The 15,183-nt window shown below is 39.9% G+C and overlaps 1 protein-coding gene across 7 annotated transcripts in view; it reads right to left on the bottom strand.

Moving 5' to 3' along the window:
• Positions 1–15,183, bottom strand: part of auts2a (activator of transcription and developmental regulator AUTS2 a) — a 266,406-nt gene that overhangs the window by 180,288 nt on the left and 70,935 nt on the right. Inside the window, exon 1 of one of the 7 annotated variants that reach the window (XM_044041716.1) lies at positions 3,119–3,323. The exons of the other annotated variants lie outside the window; for them this stretch is intronic. Within the exon in view, the coding sequence (XP_043897651.1) occupies positions 3,119–3,166 (48 nt within the window). The 5' untranslated portion in view covers positions 3,167–3,323. Of the gene's footprint in view, positions 1–3,118; positions 3,324–15,183 lie in introns of those variants that run through there. 7 annotated transcript variants of the gene reach the window in all.

Below are 15,183 nucleotides of genomic sequence, written 5' to 3'. Positions count from 1 at the left end.
ACTCTGATAATGATAACCCACACCCCAACTCTCTGGTTTTTACAGTCATTATAGTCATTACAGTTACCCCAAGTGATCAACAAACCAAGCCTGGCACACAGGAACTGTAAATACAGAGTCAATATACAATCTACAGGCCTTCACTGTAAGTGGTGACACAGGGAGAGGAGCTGCATCTTAGTTAGACACGTCTCAAAATATGGAAATATTATTAATCAATCAATTATACGGTAAGATAAAGAGACACAGCTAACAATAACAACAGTATAATGGAAATGTCATTGTAGGTAAACACAGACTGATAACAAGTCAACCAGACATACAGTATATATATCAGACAGTGTTTGGAAACTTGACATTGGTTTGAATGTCTTGAGATACTGAGGGATTACATTTGACCCAAAATAAACAACTTGCAAATAAATATACTGCTCTGTGTGGGACACTGTGTCGACATTCCATTGATCTACTAAACACATGGACAGATGGTCTGTCTACAACTTTGATGAAGCTTTTCATCACTGAACTACACAAGCAAACAAACAGAGGTCGGGACACAAACCAGTGAAATCAGCATTGTCAAATGTAAACTCAGTGATCTTTGAGTTTTGTTGGGGCATTATTATTATTGACTGTTTCAGACCAAAGAGGTGAAATATAATATATTGTTTTTGGAGCAGACAAAAAAGTAAGTAAAGGAATCACTTGAAACTGGATGGTTTATGCATGTTTTACTTTTTCTAATTATTAAGCAGTCATTTGAACAGTTATTTCCACTGACACGTTCTCAATAAATCCTTAAGTCAGATTAGGATGTAAATGCATCTCTCTGAGCACAGCCATCTTGCTATGGGAAAGGCTGAAGTTACTCGGCCTGTGTTAAAGTGAATTAGTCCGGTGCGAGTCAGGTCACTGTTCACCTTCTGTTAGTCTGTGGCCTCAGAGTTGGCCTACTGGGGGGTCCTGGCACTGGCGTACAGAACAAAGAGCTGCGAGCAGACACACAGAGCAGGACTCTCGGGTTGTGTTCTCTTTCCACTCGGAGGAATGTAACCCACCTCCAGCTTCCCCGTTTAGTCTCTACCTCCCTTCCCGTCATACCCTCTCACTTGAGAACATGGGCCCACACACAGGGGTAGCAATTACCCTTTCTCCAGACTTCAGTGACCCTGGGTTGTTGACCCAGAATCCACCTTGTTTCATGTCCTTCTCACCCTTTCTCTTCAGAGATTGAGGGAGGTTGTGTGTGTGTGTGTGTGTGTGTCATGGTCAGAAATGGCAGTGCTTGTTTAAGGTCACTTCCTATTCGCATGCTGCTGAGAGTGTGCCTGTCAATCACATGTAATCACACAGAGACTGGCTGCTCCTGAGGCAATACAGCTGGGAGCAGAGAGAGCAGACGGCTGTATTAGCCCTCCTCCTCCTCCTCCTCCTCCTCCTCCAACACAAACTCAGCTTTTACCCCAGAACTCTGTAAGCAGCGACACATCCTGCTCTTTTGTATACCGTCTGTGAATTCAACACTTCGGGAAACGGATAGGAACTTAAACCACCAGGTGATCATACTGATGCATATTTTCATACTTTTAATAGAAATGTATTATTTCCAAGCACTAATGTCTTAAAGAGTTATTTCTGTTATGCTGCATTTTGCTGTACCAAATGTGAAGTGGAAACATTCTCCTGACAAATAACAAACAAAATGGTACCAAACTCTTTCCTCCACTTTCATACAAGACACTGCCAGTGAACCCCCGTGCTGTTGTCATGGTTCCTTTCTCACTTGCTGTGTCGACTGAGTATCACAACTTTTCTCTCTGTTCTGAAAAACCTGTTGACATGTTTTGGCAGTCTCCTCTTCAAATCAACACTTAATTGATGGTTCCATTTGTAATAAATATTAAGCTTTTGGATGTACAGTATATTGATGCCCTTATTAAATGAGCTAACCTTTATGGATAGCTTTAGAGAGAAAATAAAAGGAAATGACTTGTTCTTACAAGGCAAGGGGAGCAGCCATCTTCTACCTCAAGTACAAAAAACTGCTCGAGCACAAAATGGAAGACCAGATGGAAACGGAGTTCCTCGGGCACCAACAGATGCTCCCAAGAGGACACTTGGCGCATACTCTCTTACCCACCATGATACGTCTGATGAAGGCAAAGCCAGTCAAACACATGCACACTGTTATTCCATATTGTTTTAAGGCCAAATGTTTTCACTTAAGTGTGACCATAAAGCACAGACAATAAACAGAATTCTGCCTCAGTGCATTTTCTGTAAGAAGATACAGAACAGACACCTGATGCTTGAACAAGAACTTGATCAGTGTATGAAGTCACCAACAAACCCTTAGACTGGACACAAAGAGACACGGAGCGTAGTTTAATGTCTGCCTTACTGGATGAATGACTGCTTAACTGTCTGAGGGTAATTGTAAATACAGCAAATGTCTGGGGAAAGTGGCTGGTCTGAAACCTGGCTTTCCCTGTAAAACAAAAAATACACCCACATGGAAGAGTAACACGAAGAGCTTCACATCACATGACAGACAATGACATCACAACCTGCCCTCCAGCTTCATCACCGTACCATGACACACATCCTGATCACAAGTGCAGCTTTTTTACAACTATTAGAATTACTATTTTAGCATCTAAAATAAAATGATTTTAAGTGAACATGTCATCCGTCACATTACTGTAAGCTATATTTGTTTATTTTAGATTATTAAGACTGAACCAAAACACCACAGGACCGAACCACTGCTACAAGTGCAGGTGCAGTCTGTTGACATGCAAAATCAATCCAAGACAGACAAACCATTTGGCACAAGGCAGTTTATAGTGTATTAGACTAGAAATGATAGGAAAACGCAGCATCAGCAGCCAGGAGACAATATTCCCATGAGCAAAATTATACATAGAACATTCATATTTATCCTCGACTTTACCACAGGCACACATTCCACAATGAATTTAAAACAACCACTAAATTAATATTGGAAATGTCTCGAAAGAATTTCAATTCACAGCTTAAGAATCAAATGTTGTCACGGACAAAATCATAAGGTAGCACATTAGCACATTATCAGAAAATAAAAGAAACAAGGACTTACCTTCTCATTAAACTTGAACTTGACATAGAACCAACTGGACTTGATCATCCTTCTCTCCTCTATTTCTAACTGATTCAGTGAGCTGAGGCAGCGTTGTGTAAGTTTTCTCCAAGAGTGATGTTGAATGTGCAGCACTGTGGCACTGAAATGCTTCTGCTACTTTATCCTGACGCTCTTTTTCGCTGTGCCTCTGACTTCAAGCCTCTGTGCCTGCTACTGTTTCTTTCACTCGCTTGTTTTCGTGGTGTAGTCTGCTCTGCAGTGCGCGCGTGTGTGTGTGTGTGTGTGTGTGTGTGTGTGTGTGTGTGTGTGGCTTGGCGAGGTTGGAAGGCTGACAGAAGAGCTCCTCAGATGGGCTTCAGCTGTGTTCAGCCGCAGTGGCAGATGCCAGCAGGGAAAATGTTTCCCTTCTGAGTGGGCAAAAAAAACAACAACACTGAAGTACAAGCCCCCCCCTTCATTGCCCTCTCCCTCTCTACTTCTTCTAAGTTTCTTTCTCCTGTCTATTCTATTTTCTGCCTTTCACTCCCTCTTAAGCTCCATTTATTTTCCCTTCTCTACCCATTTACTCACTTGACATCTCCCTCCAGTGCTTACTATTGCTCTTTCTTGTGCTCCATTTAGCTCTTTGACCCAGAACTCATTTAACCCCCTTCTGTATCCATTTCTCATTTCTATCTTGCCTCTCACTGCTGCTGCTACAGTAATATTGGGCTATTATTTCTGCAAACAACAGAGCTGATGATGGTCCGACCCTAAAGACACAGCCTCACCATGAGCCAAATACATGCTGACGGCTGAACAAATGCAGTCATGTCAAGATCAGACTGAATTAGGGCAGCAGCCAAAAAAAAGTCAAGACACTGCTACTCAATGTGATTTTATCTTCACGCAGTGATTGCAACTTGACTTTGTGAAATAGAAATATATTGATTCAATTTAATATAATTATTGTACTCTTATGCAAAGATGAGAACAAAAGATATATTGTTTCTGACATTTATATATGCATTTTTTTTTACACTGTAGCATCTGCAATTTTCTTAATGTCTTCAATTTCAAATTGCAACATAAACACCTTTAACTTTGATTATGACTATTATGTTTTTGATGTGGCACTATTTCAATAAGCTTGTGTAACGTGACAATATTTATCTGCATTCATTTTTCACCAATATCTTGTATTTATGATAAAATTGGGCTGCTGTGTTAGGTCTTCTCCTGTTTATAGTAACTACTATTAAATATTTATAAGGAAATATTAAAGTAGGTGACATTGGGCAGTGTATTTTATCAATGTGTGCAAGTGCAGCTGCAGTTTGGACACAGGGTTTTGATAGGGGGCAGCAAACAACCATCACAAATAGGACCTTTCCAAAGCACCTTCAGTGAAGCTTTAAGGACTAAAAAGGCCACAGCCAGAGCTAAAGCTGGGCCACCCAGCCAATGTTTACTTTCTGCCACTCCCCTCAGCACACAGGGCCCAGATCCCATACACACAACACCACTGTGTATATAATCATGTCACCTTTGACTATGGCTTGAGCTGTCTGCCAGCTAGATTGGGCTCCTGTATACCACAAAATTTAACCAAATTTGGCAGCTCATGAGTTTAGGTGAGACAACCTCCCTAGCACAGGACAGCGCAGGGTTATAAACAAAAGCAATAACTGTATTAGCATGCATGGAAACATAGCATCCCTTGGCCAGACCTTTACCCAGGTACAAATTTGTGCCAGTTCAAGACAGCCATCACTGTTGGACAAGTTTAAAGACTTTAATGTCCTTTTTTGACTGCTTTTTTTACATGGTCATTGTTTATTAGATGAGGTTTTGTGTGATAATTATAATGTGATGTCTGGCGATAACAGTTTGGCTTGTAAGATCAACAGTACGTAGAAGAGAGGTAATCTGTGGTTAAAAGATCTTTCTATGCAACCGGAGGCTGTTTATGCAATATTGGTTGTTTTCTTCTTCTGTGTTATTAAAGGTTTAAATTTAGCATATTATGCTCTCGTTCATTCAGATGTTTCTTCTGTGTATACTAACATTACTGATTAGTGTTATTATTATTAATGGAATTATGATTCAACCTACCAATAGCAGTCTGTCTTTTAGCCTCGACAGCTTCTGTGCACAGACTTGACATGGAGAGAAAGATTTGCCATCTTATCAACTTAACATCTTATCAAGTGGAAAAAAGGTTAAGCTTAAGAAACTGTTATTTTGTGGGTGGAACAATCTTATTTTTCTGTTCTACGGCCGACCACATGAACGCTATGTGTTAAATATTTTTGTCTACTCTCCCCAGGAGTCTTTAACCCTTCCCTCTACCTTTTAGCATCCTTTTACTTTAGATTCATGTCTCAGAGAGAAGCAGTGGAGTCTTGTCAGATGGGCTTATCTTCTGCAGTTGGTCTAATCAAAAGAAAAACAAACAGCAGGCTGCTGTATATTGTTTGCTTCACTCTCCGTTCTCTCCTCTTAAGTCTTATCTTTCTCTCGTCTTCTCACTTTCCCCTCTCCTCATGTCACCCACAGGGAGCCTATGGTGCTGTAATGTTAAGTGACAGCCTGCCTGCTCACTTCCCATGCACATGCCTATGCTTGGCCAAGTCTCTCGTGGTCATTGCAGTGCCTGGATAACAGAGCTGCGAGAGCTCACTGGGGTTAAATCCAACAAAACAGAAGAAAAGTAGCTCAGGGTATCATTTCGCAACTTGCTGTAAATTATACGGTCAACACGTAAAATCAACTTGGATCTCCAGTTATACAATTAAACATAGTATACAATTTCAGGGGCTGAGCAGTGGAACAGTGCAAGGTTAAGGAGCATTGTTTCCACATGTTATCAGCAGGCAGGAGGGGCAGAGGAGGAAGAACTTGGTTTTTCTTGCTCCAGTTTCTTGACAACTATCTAATGCGGGGATGCGTCTCACAGGCACATGTGGTTTGATGATATGTTTCCTTCCGATTTCTCCCTTGAATTCCTCCATCCCACGGGGCTGAACAGAGAAGCAGCTTTGAAAGCGTACAGAGCCCCTGGAGCTGCCTGCTTGCACAGGCATTTTCCAGCCGGGGGCTCTGATTCTCCTGGGTGTTAACACAGGCCTGAGTAAGTGTGAGTGTGTGTTTGTGAGTGTAGTATGTACATGCGGAAGTCTGTGTATTTGACATCAGTGGCTGCACATGCTCATCCAGGTGTGTCCCTTGCGCATGAAACGAGGGAATGTGAAACTCTAGAGACTAGAGATTTTCTTTCTGTTTATCTGTTTGTCTGTGTGCTAGCAAGCAGACTCCTCTGCCCCCCAGTCTTGCCCCTCCTACTACAGCTGCCCAGATGTTATATCCCTCTGAGTTATAACACCTGCTCCAATTTTCCATTAAACCCACTGGAATAAAAATAAGAGTGAGCACGCAGAAGAAAACACAAAATCAGGCTGCAAACTATCTATACTTCCTTAAATACTCTTATGGGTTTTTTTTTTTATCCTTTGAGCACTTAATTCAAAAAATGTTTAAAAAATGAAAACTAGGCCGCTCCCATAATCAAATGTACGGTAAGATGATATACAAAAGTAAAATCTGGGAAATAAGAAATGTTTGTCTCATTACAGTTTGCCTTGAAGAATGGTTTATAGGGAAGGAGAACGAGAAGGAATAAGAAACCTGGATGATAATATTGGAACTCCTTCTCCTGCTGTATCTGCTATACTGCTTGCATACACCTCGAGGCAGTGGCCCCAACATGGCACGGTAGTGTGCATGTTTCCTCTCTTCCTCTCCAGGGGCTGTACTGGCCAGCAACACAAAGGCCATTTCCTGTTCTCCACATAGATATAAGAGTTGAAGCTGAGTCTCTCTGATGGGCAGATAATCGAGAGTCTGAGTTCCATCCAGGCCGCAGCCAGGAAATCACGTTAGCCTGCTCCCTCCCCCTACTAATACTAGGGATTATGGCACAAATGACTTTTAATGCAACATAGTAAGTCAAAGTGTATTAAAAAAAAAATAGTTGCAGGAATAATCTGTACTGCATAAAAATGCATGTTGTGTAATAATAATTGCTTTATGAAAGAAAACACATGGAATAAGAGATTTTATTTCAAATGGTTGCATTAAACACAGTCGTTCTGAACTCTACATTGAAAACTATGAATGGAAATCTGAAGCCAACCTATCTAAAAGGTGTGAGAACATTTCATTCCTGACCAAAGTGACTGACGGTGCCATGCAACAAGAGAGCAGTTGGCTGCACAACTCTTCAAAGCTCTGTTGAAGCAGTTGAAATCAAGTCAATTTGAAATCATTGATTAATTACTATGTTATCACTGCAAAGTAAGAACCAACAAGCATGCCACTGATATCTAAAATACACCGACCGGAGTACGCAAGTATTCACCACACAACACAACTATCTACTGTGGAAAGAGACAATAACACAAGATAAAAGGCACAATCCAGTGTAATTGATCCAAGTATGGCAACAGTGCGTGTCTGTTTTTGGGCTTAAGAGGCCTTTTTGTAGAACTAGTGTGCTTGTATGGCTCACTGTGCACGCTAACAATCACTCAGTTGGAGAGAGAAAAATTTAAAGTACTCAAGCAGTACTGTGGGAAAAGGTTGAGGTAGAATTTTTAAATAAACTCCAAGATACATAGTTTACATGAATGAACTCAAAAATGACACTTCCATAGAACAATTGAGCATTATATTCCCCTCTTGTGTACAATGTTACTGATAAGAAATTGAACAAATAAAAGACTTGTTCCTCTCTTCACAAACCATGGCACAGTTTAGTGGTGTTTTGCATAAACTAAATACCTACAAGACCTGAGTGCTATGACGCAGCTTGTTTACATGTAATTATGACCCTGCAGAGATAATTACGGGTAAAAGGCAACACGCATGTAAACACACAGCAAGTACACCGTCCATGGGAGAGATGTGCGCACAAACATACACGTGTATGGCAATCACACACACACACACATAAAACAAGGACTACCACTATCTTGCATTCAAATCTGCACTTAAAGTGGGGGCATCATCCAATTAAAGGGGAACAGGCAATTGAAAATGCAGACTACAAGAATGTATACAATACTACAACTGGAAGCTTAATGTCAAAAAGTATCATGAATGATAAAATTTAACAGAATAGTGAAATGGTGGTAGAGGAGAGGTAGAGGGATAATCGAATTATCTCGAACTTCAAAAGAAAAGACTCATTTATAAAACTGTGTGCACGCAGGTCCCAAGACAATTCTCCTTTTTGAAGTAATTGCTATACTTAGAAGTCTGATTTCTGTGCATGCTTCTCTAACACTGGAGCCAGTGTGGCACAGACATCCAGCAGGACAATGTTTGGACGTCCAAACTGGTCGATCCCGCCTCATCCTCTAGCAGGGCCAAATAATCATATTTGTGTCATTGCACATTGTAATTACATTCATTTTTCTCGCCTCCACCAGCTTCAGATGTGGCAATTAAACTGATTGTAAATGACAGACTGCCCAGCACAATTGTGACATGAATAATACATTTAACTTGTGGAGAGTGTTGTCTAAACACTGTTACAATACTTTCTTTGTTAAATCATTTATCTAACATTTTGCAATTACAGATGTTTTGTATTCATTTGTTGGGTGTATAAGTATAGATGCATATATGCATATAGATTTGTTTGTTTGTTTATTTGTCTCATCCACACAAAAAGAAAACAAAAAAAGTGTCATTAGCAGTAGTAAATACATTTGTTTTACACAATAATTTAATTTTCTGGTTATTCATCCTTCTGTCATCAGAGTCTCCATAAGTGACCACTACATTTATTTTGTTTTTTTAATAAATCCCAAACTTTGTGTAGAAAGTGGAGTACACCTTCATAAATGCAAAGCTTTCTGTCATAAAGTGTCATTACAGAGAGCACAAGTATACTTTGCAGCATTGTTTCTCAGCTAAACCCTTATCAGTTTGACCTTAAGTGGTTGTTGCACTGATGGCTTCTCTTATGGCTTTCTCAGTAACAACACTTTCTGGGACACAGTGGTTGCCAGGCAACCAGAGTCAGATAGCAGGGCTTCTCGACTGGTCTGATGACCTCACTCCAGGGTTGATGGAGCAGAGTTAAGGCTGATAATGACTTTTACAAGCAGGTACATGTCGGTTGCTGCGCGTCCTCTGCTGTTTTCTTGGTCCATTTTCATTCAATTCAAACCCTCCAACACCATCAGAATCTCCCTCTAAAATCACTTTAGTAATGAGTTACAAGGTTAGATTAGATTCAGCTACAACACATCTAAATTTGAAAGAACATTAAACCGTACTGTCCATGGTCATTATGTGGAAAGTGCATTTGCATTACATAAACACTGATTTTTATATTAATGGATAACTGAATATGTGGTAATTCAGGGAGACATAAGCTTACCCAAAGAGAAATGTCAGTGCGTCAAGAGTATGACTACAATCTTTACGGCCACTGGAGATATTTGAGAGAGGGACTTTATGTGTGTGAGAGGTTGTTAAATTCTAAAGATAAAAATAATAAAAATGATAAATGTATATCTCAGTATGAAGAGTGAATGACACAATTGCCGTTTTACCTCTGGGATACACAAGATGAGCCCAATCATTCTCATGTGCTGCTGTTTATTCCTCTCATATGAAAACACTGATCTGTGTGTGTTGGTGAAATGCGGTCATTTCTCAGGCCCATACAAACTTTGATTATGAAAGGTGAGAGTGCCATTTGGCAGATCCTGAGGGATCCTGCAGAAGTTGATTTAGACACAAAGTTATCTTTTAATGCAATTGAAAAAGCTGGGTTGTCATCACTACAGAATCAGCAGGACATTTGGAACGAAATCAGGTTGTGAAGGGAAAAATAAGCTCCATAGAGAAATAAGCAACAGAAACAGGAGGGGAAGTGATTCCATGTTCCAATGACTTTCAGATGCAGGAACCAATGCCAACTTCATGATGTCTGAGTTCACCTCCTCCCTCCCTGTCTGAACGCCTTCGCACGCATTCACCCTCTGCTCCCTTCTATGAGGGAAGCAGGCCACAGACCCAGCTGTCCCAGCCCTGGTTGGTAGACAGATGAGATGAAAGCAGGAAACAGAGATAAACACAGACTAATTGCTCACAGAGATGTGGGATGGGGTGAGTGGAGTGGCGGTGGCGGCGGTGTGTTAGATGTAGAGGAAAAAGGTTCAGAGACAGATTGGCTGAAAGTAGAGTTGGCGCTATTCTGCTGCTGGGTTGAGTGATGCTCGCCAGGTCAGAAAACTGGAAGACACCACTTCCAATTCATTAATAGAAAGAAAACAAACAATGAATTAAAAGAAGTAGAACCAGATGAAAATCACAGAGGATCATGAGAAAGTGAGGAAGAGAGCCTCCTGGCACCCAGCAAAAACAGTCCACATTGTTTTATCACACGCATAACAATTCATCTTTATAAAATCCCTGCAATTACAGCAGTTGTCTTTTTCTTTTGGGCTTTGCAACCAAAGTTACACTGTTAATGTCAATAAATGTTCATTAAAACTAGAGCTTAAGTGGCTGAAGATTAACAGTCGATGCTAATTGCTCACTTATTTGACACAAAGTCTGGCAGGAGACTGGTACAGATTGACATGACAACAGTGTACAAGTCCAAGTCAAACAATTTGAATGATTGTACACAATTACTGCAGTCCACTGACATACATGTGGTCAGGCAATTATGTTAGAACTGTGACAAACCTAGTTACAACACACACACACTGCTTGATATGACTGATTTCTTCATGTGCTGCCACTTTAATGGGCCTATGAGGTATTCCTCTGGAAATGTATACTCTCAGAGTGGTGTAGATGCTGCAGATACCTTTTCCAGCTAAAGATCGGCTACAATAATGGCTAATGGGTGGTGTGTGTGTGTGTGTGTATGTGTGTGTGTGTGTGTGTGTGTGTGTGTGTGTGTGTGTGTGTGTGTGTGTGTGTGTGACAGATCGTGGAGAGTGAGGACTTGGGTCAGCTATAGCTCAACCACTAGACATGCTTCACATGAAATACTCATTAACATAAGAGCGGATAAGGATTTTCTTTTTCCCAAAAAAAACATCCTACATTTATTTAAAACAGATTATTCATTGCAGAGCATCTACTTGATCTAAAAGTACTATGTATGTGTGTTCTTTTTACATGAGCTATAGACCTTATTTTTGAAGGTGGAAGTAACTAATGTTCGGATTTCCTGTTTGTGTGGCACTTCTGGTGTTGGTTTCTTCATCCATGTAATATTACTGAACGGGAGGATGAAAATAAGTGACCTCAAATAACTTACGAGGATATTTTTAATCATTTTGCACTTCCACTCTGTGTGGACGGTTGACTTAATGAATGAAATGAAATAATGAATTAATAATAGCCAGCAACCTGGTTTTAATTAGACATGCTGAAGTCGCCTTAAAAGTTTTACTGGCATTTCATGGCATAGCCACTTCCCTTGTACTGGGTGGTCTTCTGAATGTTTATTTTCAACACAGTGAAATTAAAAGACATAGGGACACTTCTGTGGCTTCTTCATATTTGAGGCTTTTAGCCACAGCATAGTTCCTTGTTCCTCTGAGAATAAAAAAAATTGGTATAACGCTTTACATCTACATGTTTGTTTTATTTGGCTGATGATCAAACATTTCTGTTCCATTAAAGGCTTTCACTTAAACAACTGCTGACTGGAAATGCCAGAAGTCTCTGACACTAATAATGGTGGACGTCTACTAACATGTTCTACTGTGTTTTAGCAAAATGCTGGTGTTGCAATGCCTTTCCTGATACGGGGGTGATATATTGCGATATTTGCACACTGTAAGCTGGCCGATATACTGCTATATTTCCTCAATAATTTTCATTATAAACATTACATTTACATAAATAGACGTTTTCTTTGTGTAGTTAGAGTACTGGAAGAAAATAGTTGGAGGCAACTCGTGGTTGGAGGCTTAAATATGAAAACAAAACTGCAGTCAAGAACATTTCCAATATTTCAATACAGCTCTTCAAAACAAAAAATACAGTATTGTGCCATGAAACTGTATTGATATGTTATTGATATGTTCTCACACTCTAGGGGTTCAGAGTTACAGGGAATAATCATCTGGGAGAAGGCAAACCATTGTAAATCCCATCATAATTGCTTTGCATCTCACTTTGTATCTGTATTCAAAAGTGTGTCCCTTTGAGCACACATGTTCTGTTGACGTTTGACATAAATATTAAGTGAACTAATCATACACTGTTGAGCAAATTGACTGGAGCAAAGAACAGACAGAAAAATATGCAATATCATAATTAGAAGCTTGAGTAGGTGGGATAATGAACAATCAATGCCAGAGAGAGATGCCTTCACACTCATTTTGTATTTACTTCATTTACTCAGTGATTTACATTCACAGTTTACATCACAGTCACAATTGTCCATAATCACACATGAAATAAAGAAAATCCCTGATGAATTATGGGATTATGTATTTCAGCACGAAATAATAAAAGCCTGAGAAAGGCAATGCATAACCTGCGTGCAAGTTGAACATACCAGTCTGCCACAGTTTGATAAAAAGATTTTCTTCACAGCATAAAATATCTCATTGTGTTTTACTGCTCAATGAAGTCCAATAAAGTGTTTCCATTTCATTGTCTGGCTTTTATATTTGCTTACAGTGACAGATTGTCAAGTTAATAGCAACTATGCTGATATGTACATCACTGCTGCTTTGGAGAAAAGATGTAAAGACTTGGGGCTGTCACTTTTCTCACAAATCATGCTCAAATTAATATGACATGGCATATAAAACAGTCGAATATGTCCATCAAAGACTCATCTATGGTGTACAACCAGAAATACTGTCACACATGTCACTGCTTTTCAAATGCTTTGTTTTTGTGTCTGCTCAGGACGAGAGTTTAACTTGTTTTTGTCACCACTGACACCACAAAACAACTGGTTGTGTTCACAGTGTCCTCCGCTGGACAACTTGCCAATTATTTCAAACTGTCAGGTGCACTTCTAGGCCGCACATTTTAAACTCTCTTCACAGTCAAGATTTAGAGCAGGCTTGTGTTATGACAGGAAGTACACGCAGAATGATAACAAGAATGGAAAAGGTGCTGGCACATAATAATGCAAATTAAAGGTGTGATTATCTTTACTCTATAACCATGCCCTTTATTTAAGAGATTCACAATTATAATAAATGTCCAATCCAGTTGCGGCAGACCTAACTCAGCCACCTTACTGCTTAATAGTTTTGTGTGTCCATTCACTCTTCAGCACTTCTATCTGAGTATCCCGACAGAGGATAAGTCAGCATGAGACCGGAGCATAATAGCCTACAAGCTATAACACTCATGATTCCAGAGTATGGAGAGGACGCCTGCTCATTGCACTGCCCATTACCACAATCCACACAGGGGCTCTTATGTGGGAGTGGCCCCATTAAAAACTTTGAAACATGCCTGAAAAATAGACTCCATCCCATTACCCATGCTCCAAAGCCACAACCATTACTGTGGATTGGTGGATGTTGGGGCCATATCTCTTTGAGATGGTTGGAGAGAACAAATTATTGATTGTAACCCTATGAACTACATGTGTAGCACTGACAGGAGAAATGCATCATGGGAGGAGGGTGTGCTGGGAGGAGAAGAGAGATCGTCTCTGACTGAGATCTCTGTTGCATCAGGCATTTCCACAAAACATCAAAACATGCACACTAACACAGTAACGTGCACTCTGCATGCTCCCTGACACACAATACACCCTCCCTGCTGCTTGGCTTGTTTCTCCCTGCCATTTTTTCTGAGTCTTGTGTGTTAGGGTATTGTATAGCTGGAGGCGAGTCAGTGAAGCAGTAGATGCAGCATAAAGGCATCAAAGCAGCCATCTACGCCCCGGCTCTTAGCAGGTCAACTCAAAGAGATAGCAGTGAGCCAAAAAATGCTTCAATCAAGGTTAACGGCAGCCTGGAGAAGACGGCTATCAAAGTGATGTAAGGCACAGCTTAAAGGAATAAAGGTAGATCCTATTAGAACTGCCATATTGACCGGTGTGAACCTCACCTTTTGGGCAAAGGTGAATCTGTATTTCAAAAATAATGATGGCTGCACTTAACCCTTACAAATATGAGGACAGTGCAATTGTATTGCATCACATTGTATCATGGTCCCAGCACAAAGAGGAGCTGAAGACTTTGCTGGATGTCTGCAAGGATTTCTTAGATAGCACAGCTTATAAGCAGCAGATCATAACATTTATTGAAGCACAATTAAAATAACATAAACATGAATAAGAACAACTTTATGAACATAACTGTATAACTAATAATAATTGTGCACAGACATGGTACGGTAAGACATTCTGACAATGTGATAACCTTAAGCAACAATGTCACTTGTACTTAAGGTATGGTATGAGAGGAAATGTGAGTCATTTTTAAGGTAATCATAGTTTACCTTAAAACAAGCTACAAGCCAATTTTACTGACTTAAAAATTATACTCTTTTCTGCTATATTAATTTTGTCTTTTAGGTGTTTAAATCCTGAATTAAAATCAAGTGCTTCCAATTGATGACACTTAGACGACAGCTGCTGTGATTTATTGATTTGTTTTAGTGGTCCTCCTTATATCATGCCATGTTTGTGAACATTTCACTATGTGTGAGTGTTTCAGGGAAAGAAAATAGTTTCTGCTGGACAGCTGTACATTTATCAATTTCTAAATCCCTGATTAAGTGATTTCTTTTATGAAGGTGAAGGTGCTGAAAACACTAATAGCGCCTCCTGACAGACTTCCATGTATCCTAAAACAATCTCTATAATCTAAATATCTATATATTTAAACAATATCACAGAATGAAAAAGTATCTGATATAATGAAATTATAGCAGGTGAACGCTGACTATTTCCCCTGCAATCTGCATACTTTGCAAAATGGATAAATACAGCTCCTTTCAAGCAGATACGTCATCAAATCTTAGTCTTACAAAGCATTTTTTCAGACTCAGTAAGTGTATGT

This window comes from Solea senegalensis, linkage group LG13 (assembly GCF_019176455.1).
Source record: "Solea senegalensis isolate Sse05_10M linkage group LG13, IFAPA_SoseM_1, whole genome shotgun sequence".
Lineage (NCBI taxonomy): Eukaryota > Metazoa > Chordata > Actinopteri > Pleuronectiformes > Soleidae > Solea > Solea senegalensis.
Note: the sequence above shows the minus strand (reverse complement) of the source record. Positions and strands in the feature narration are given on the sequence as shown.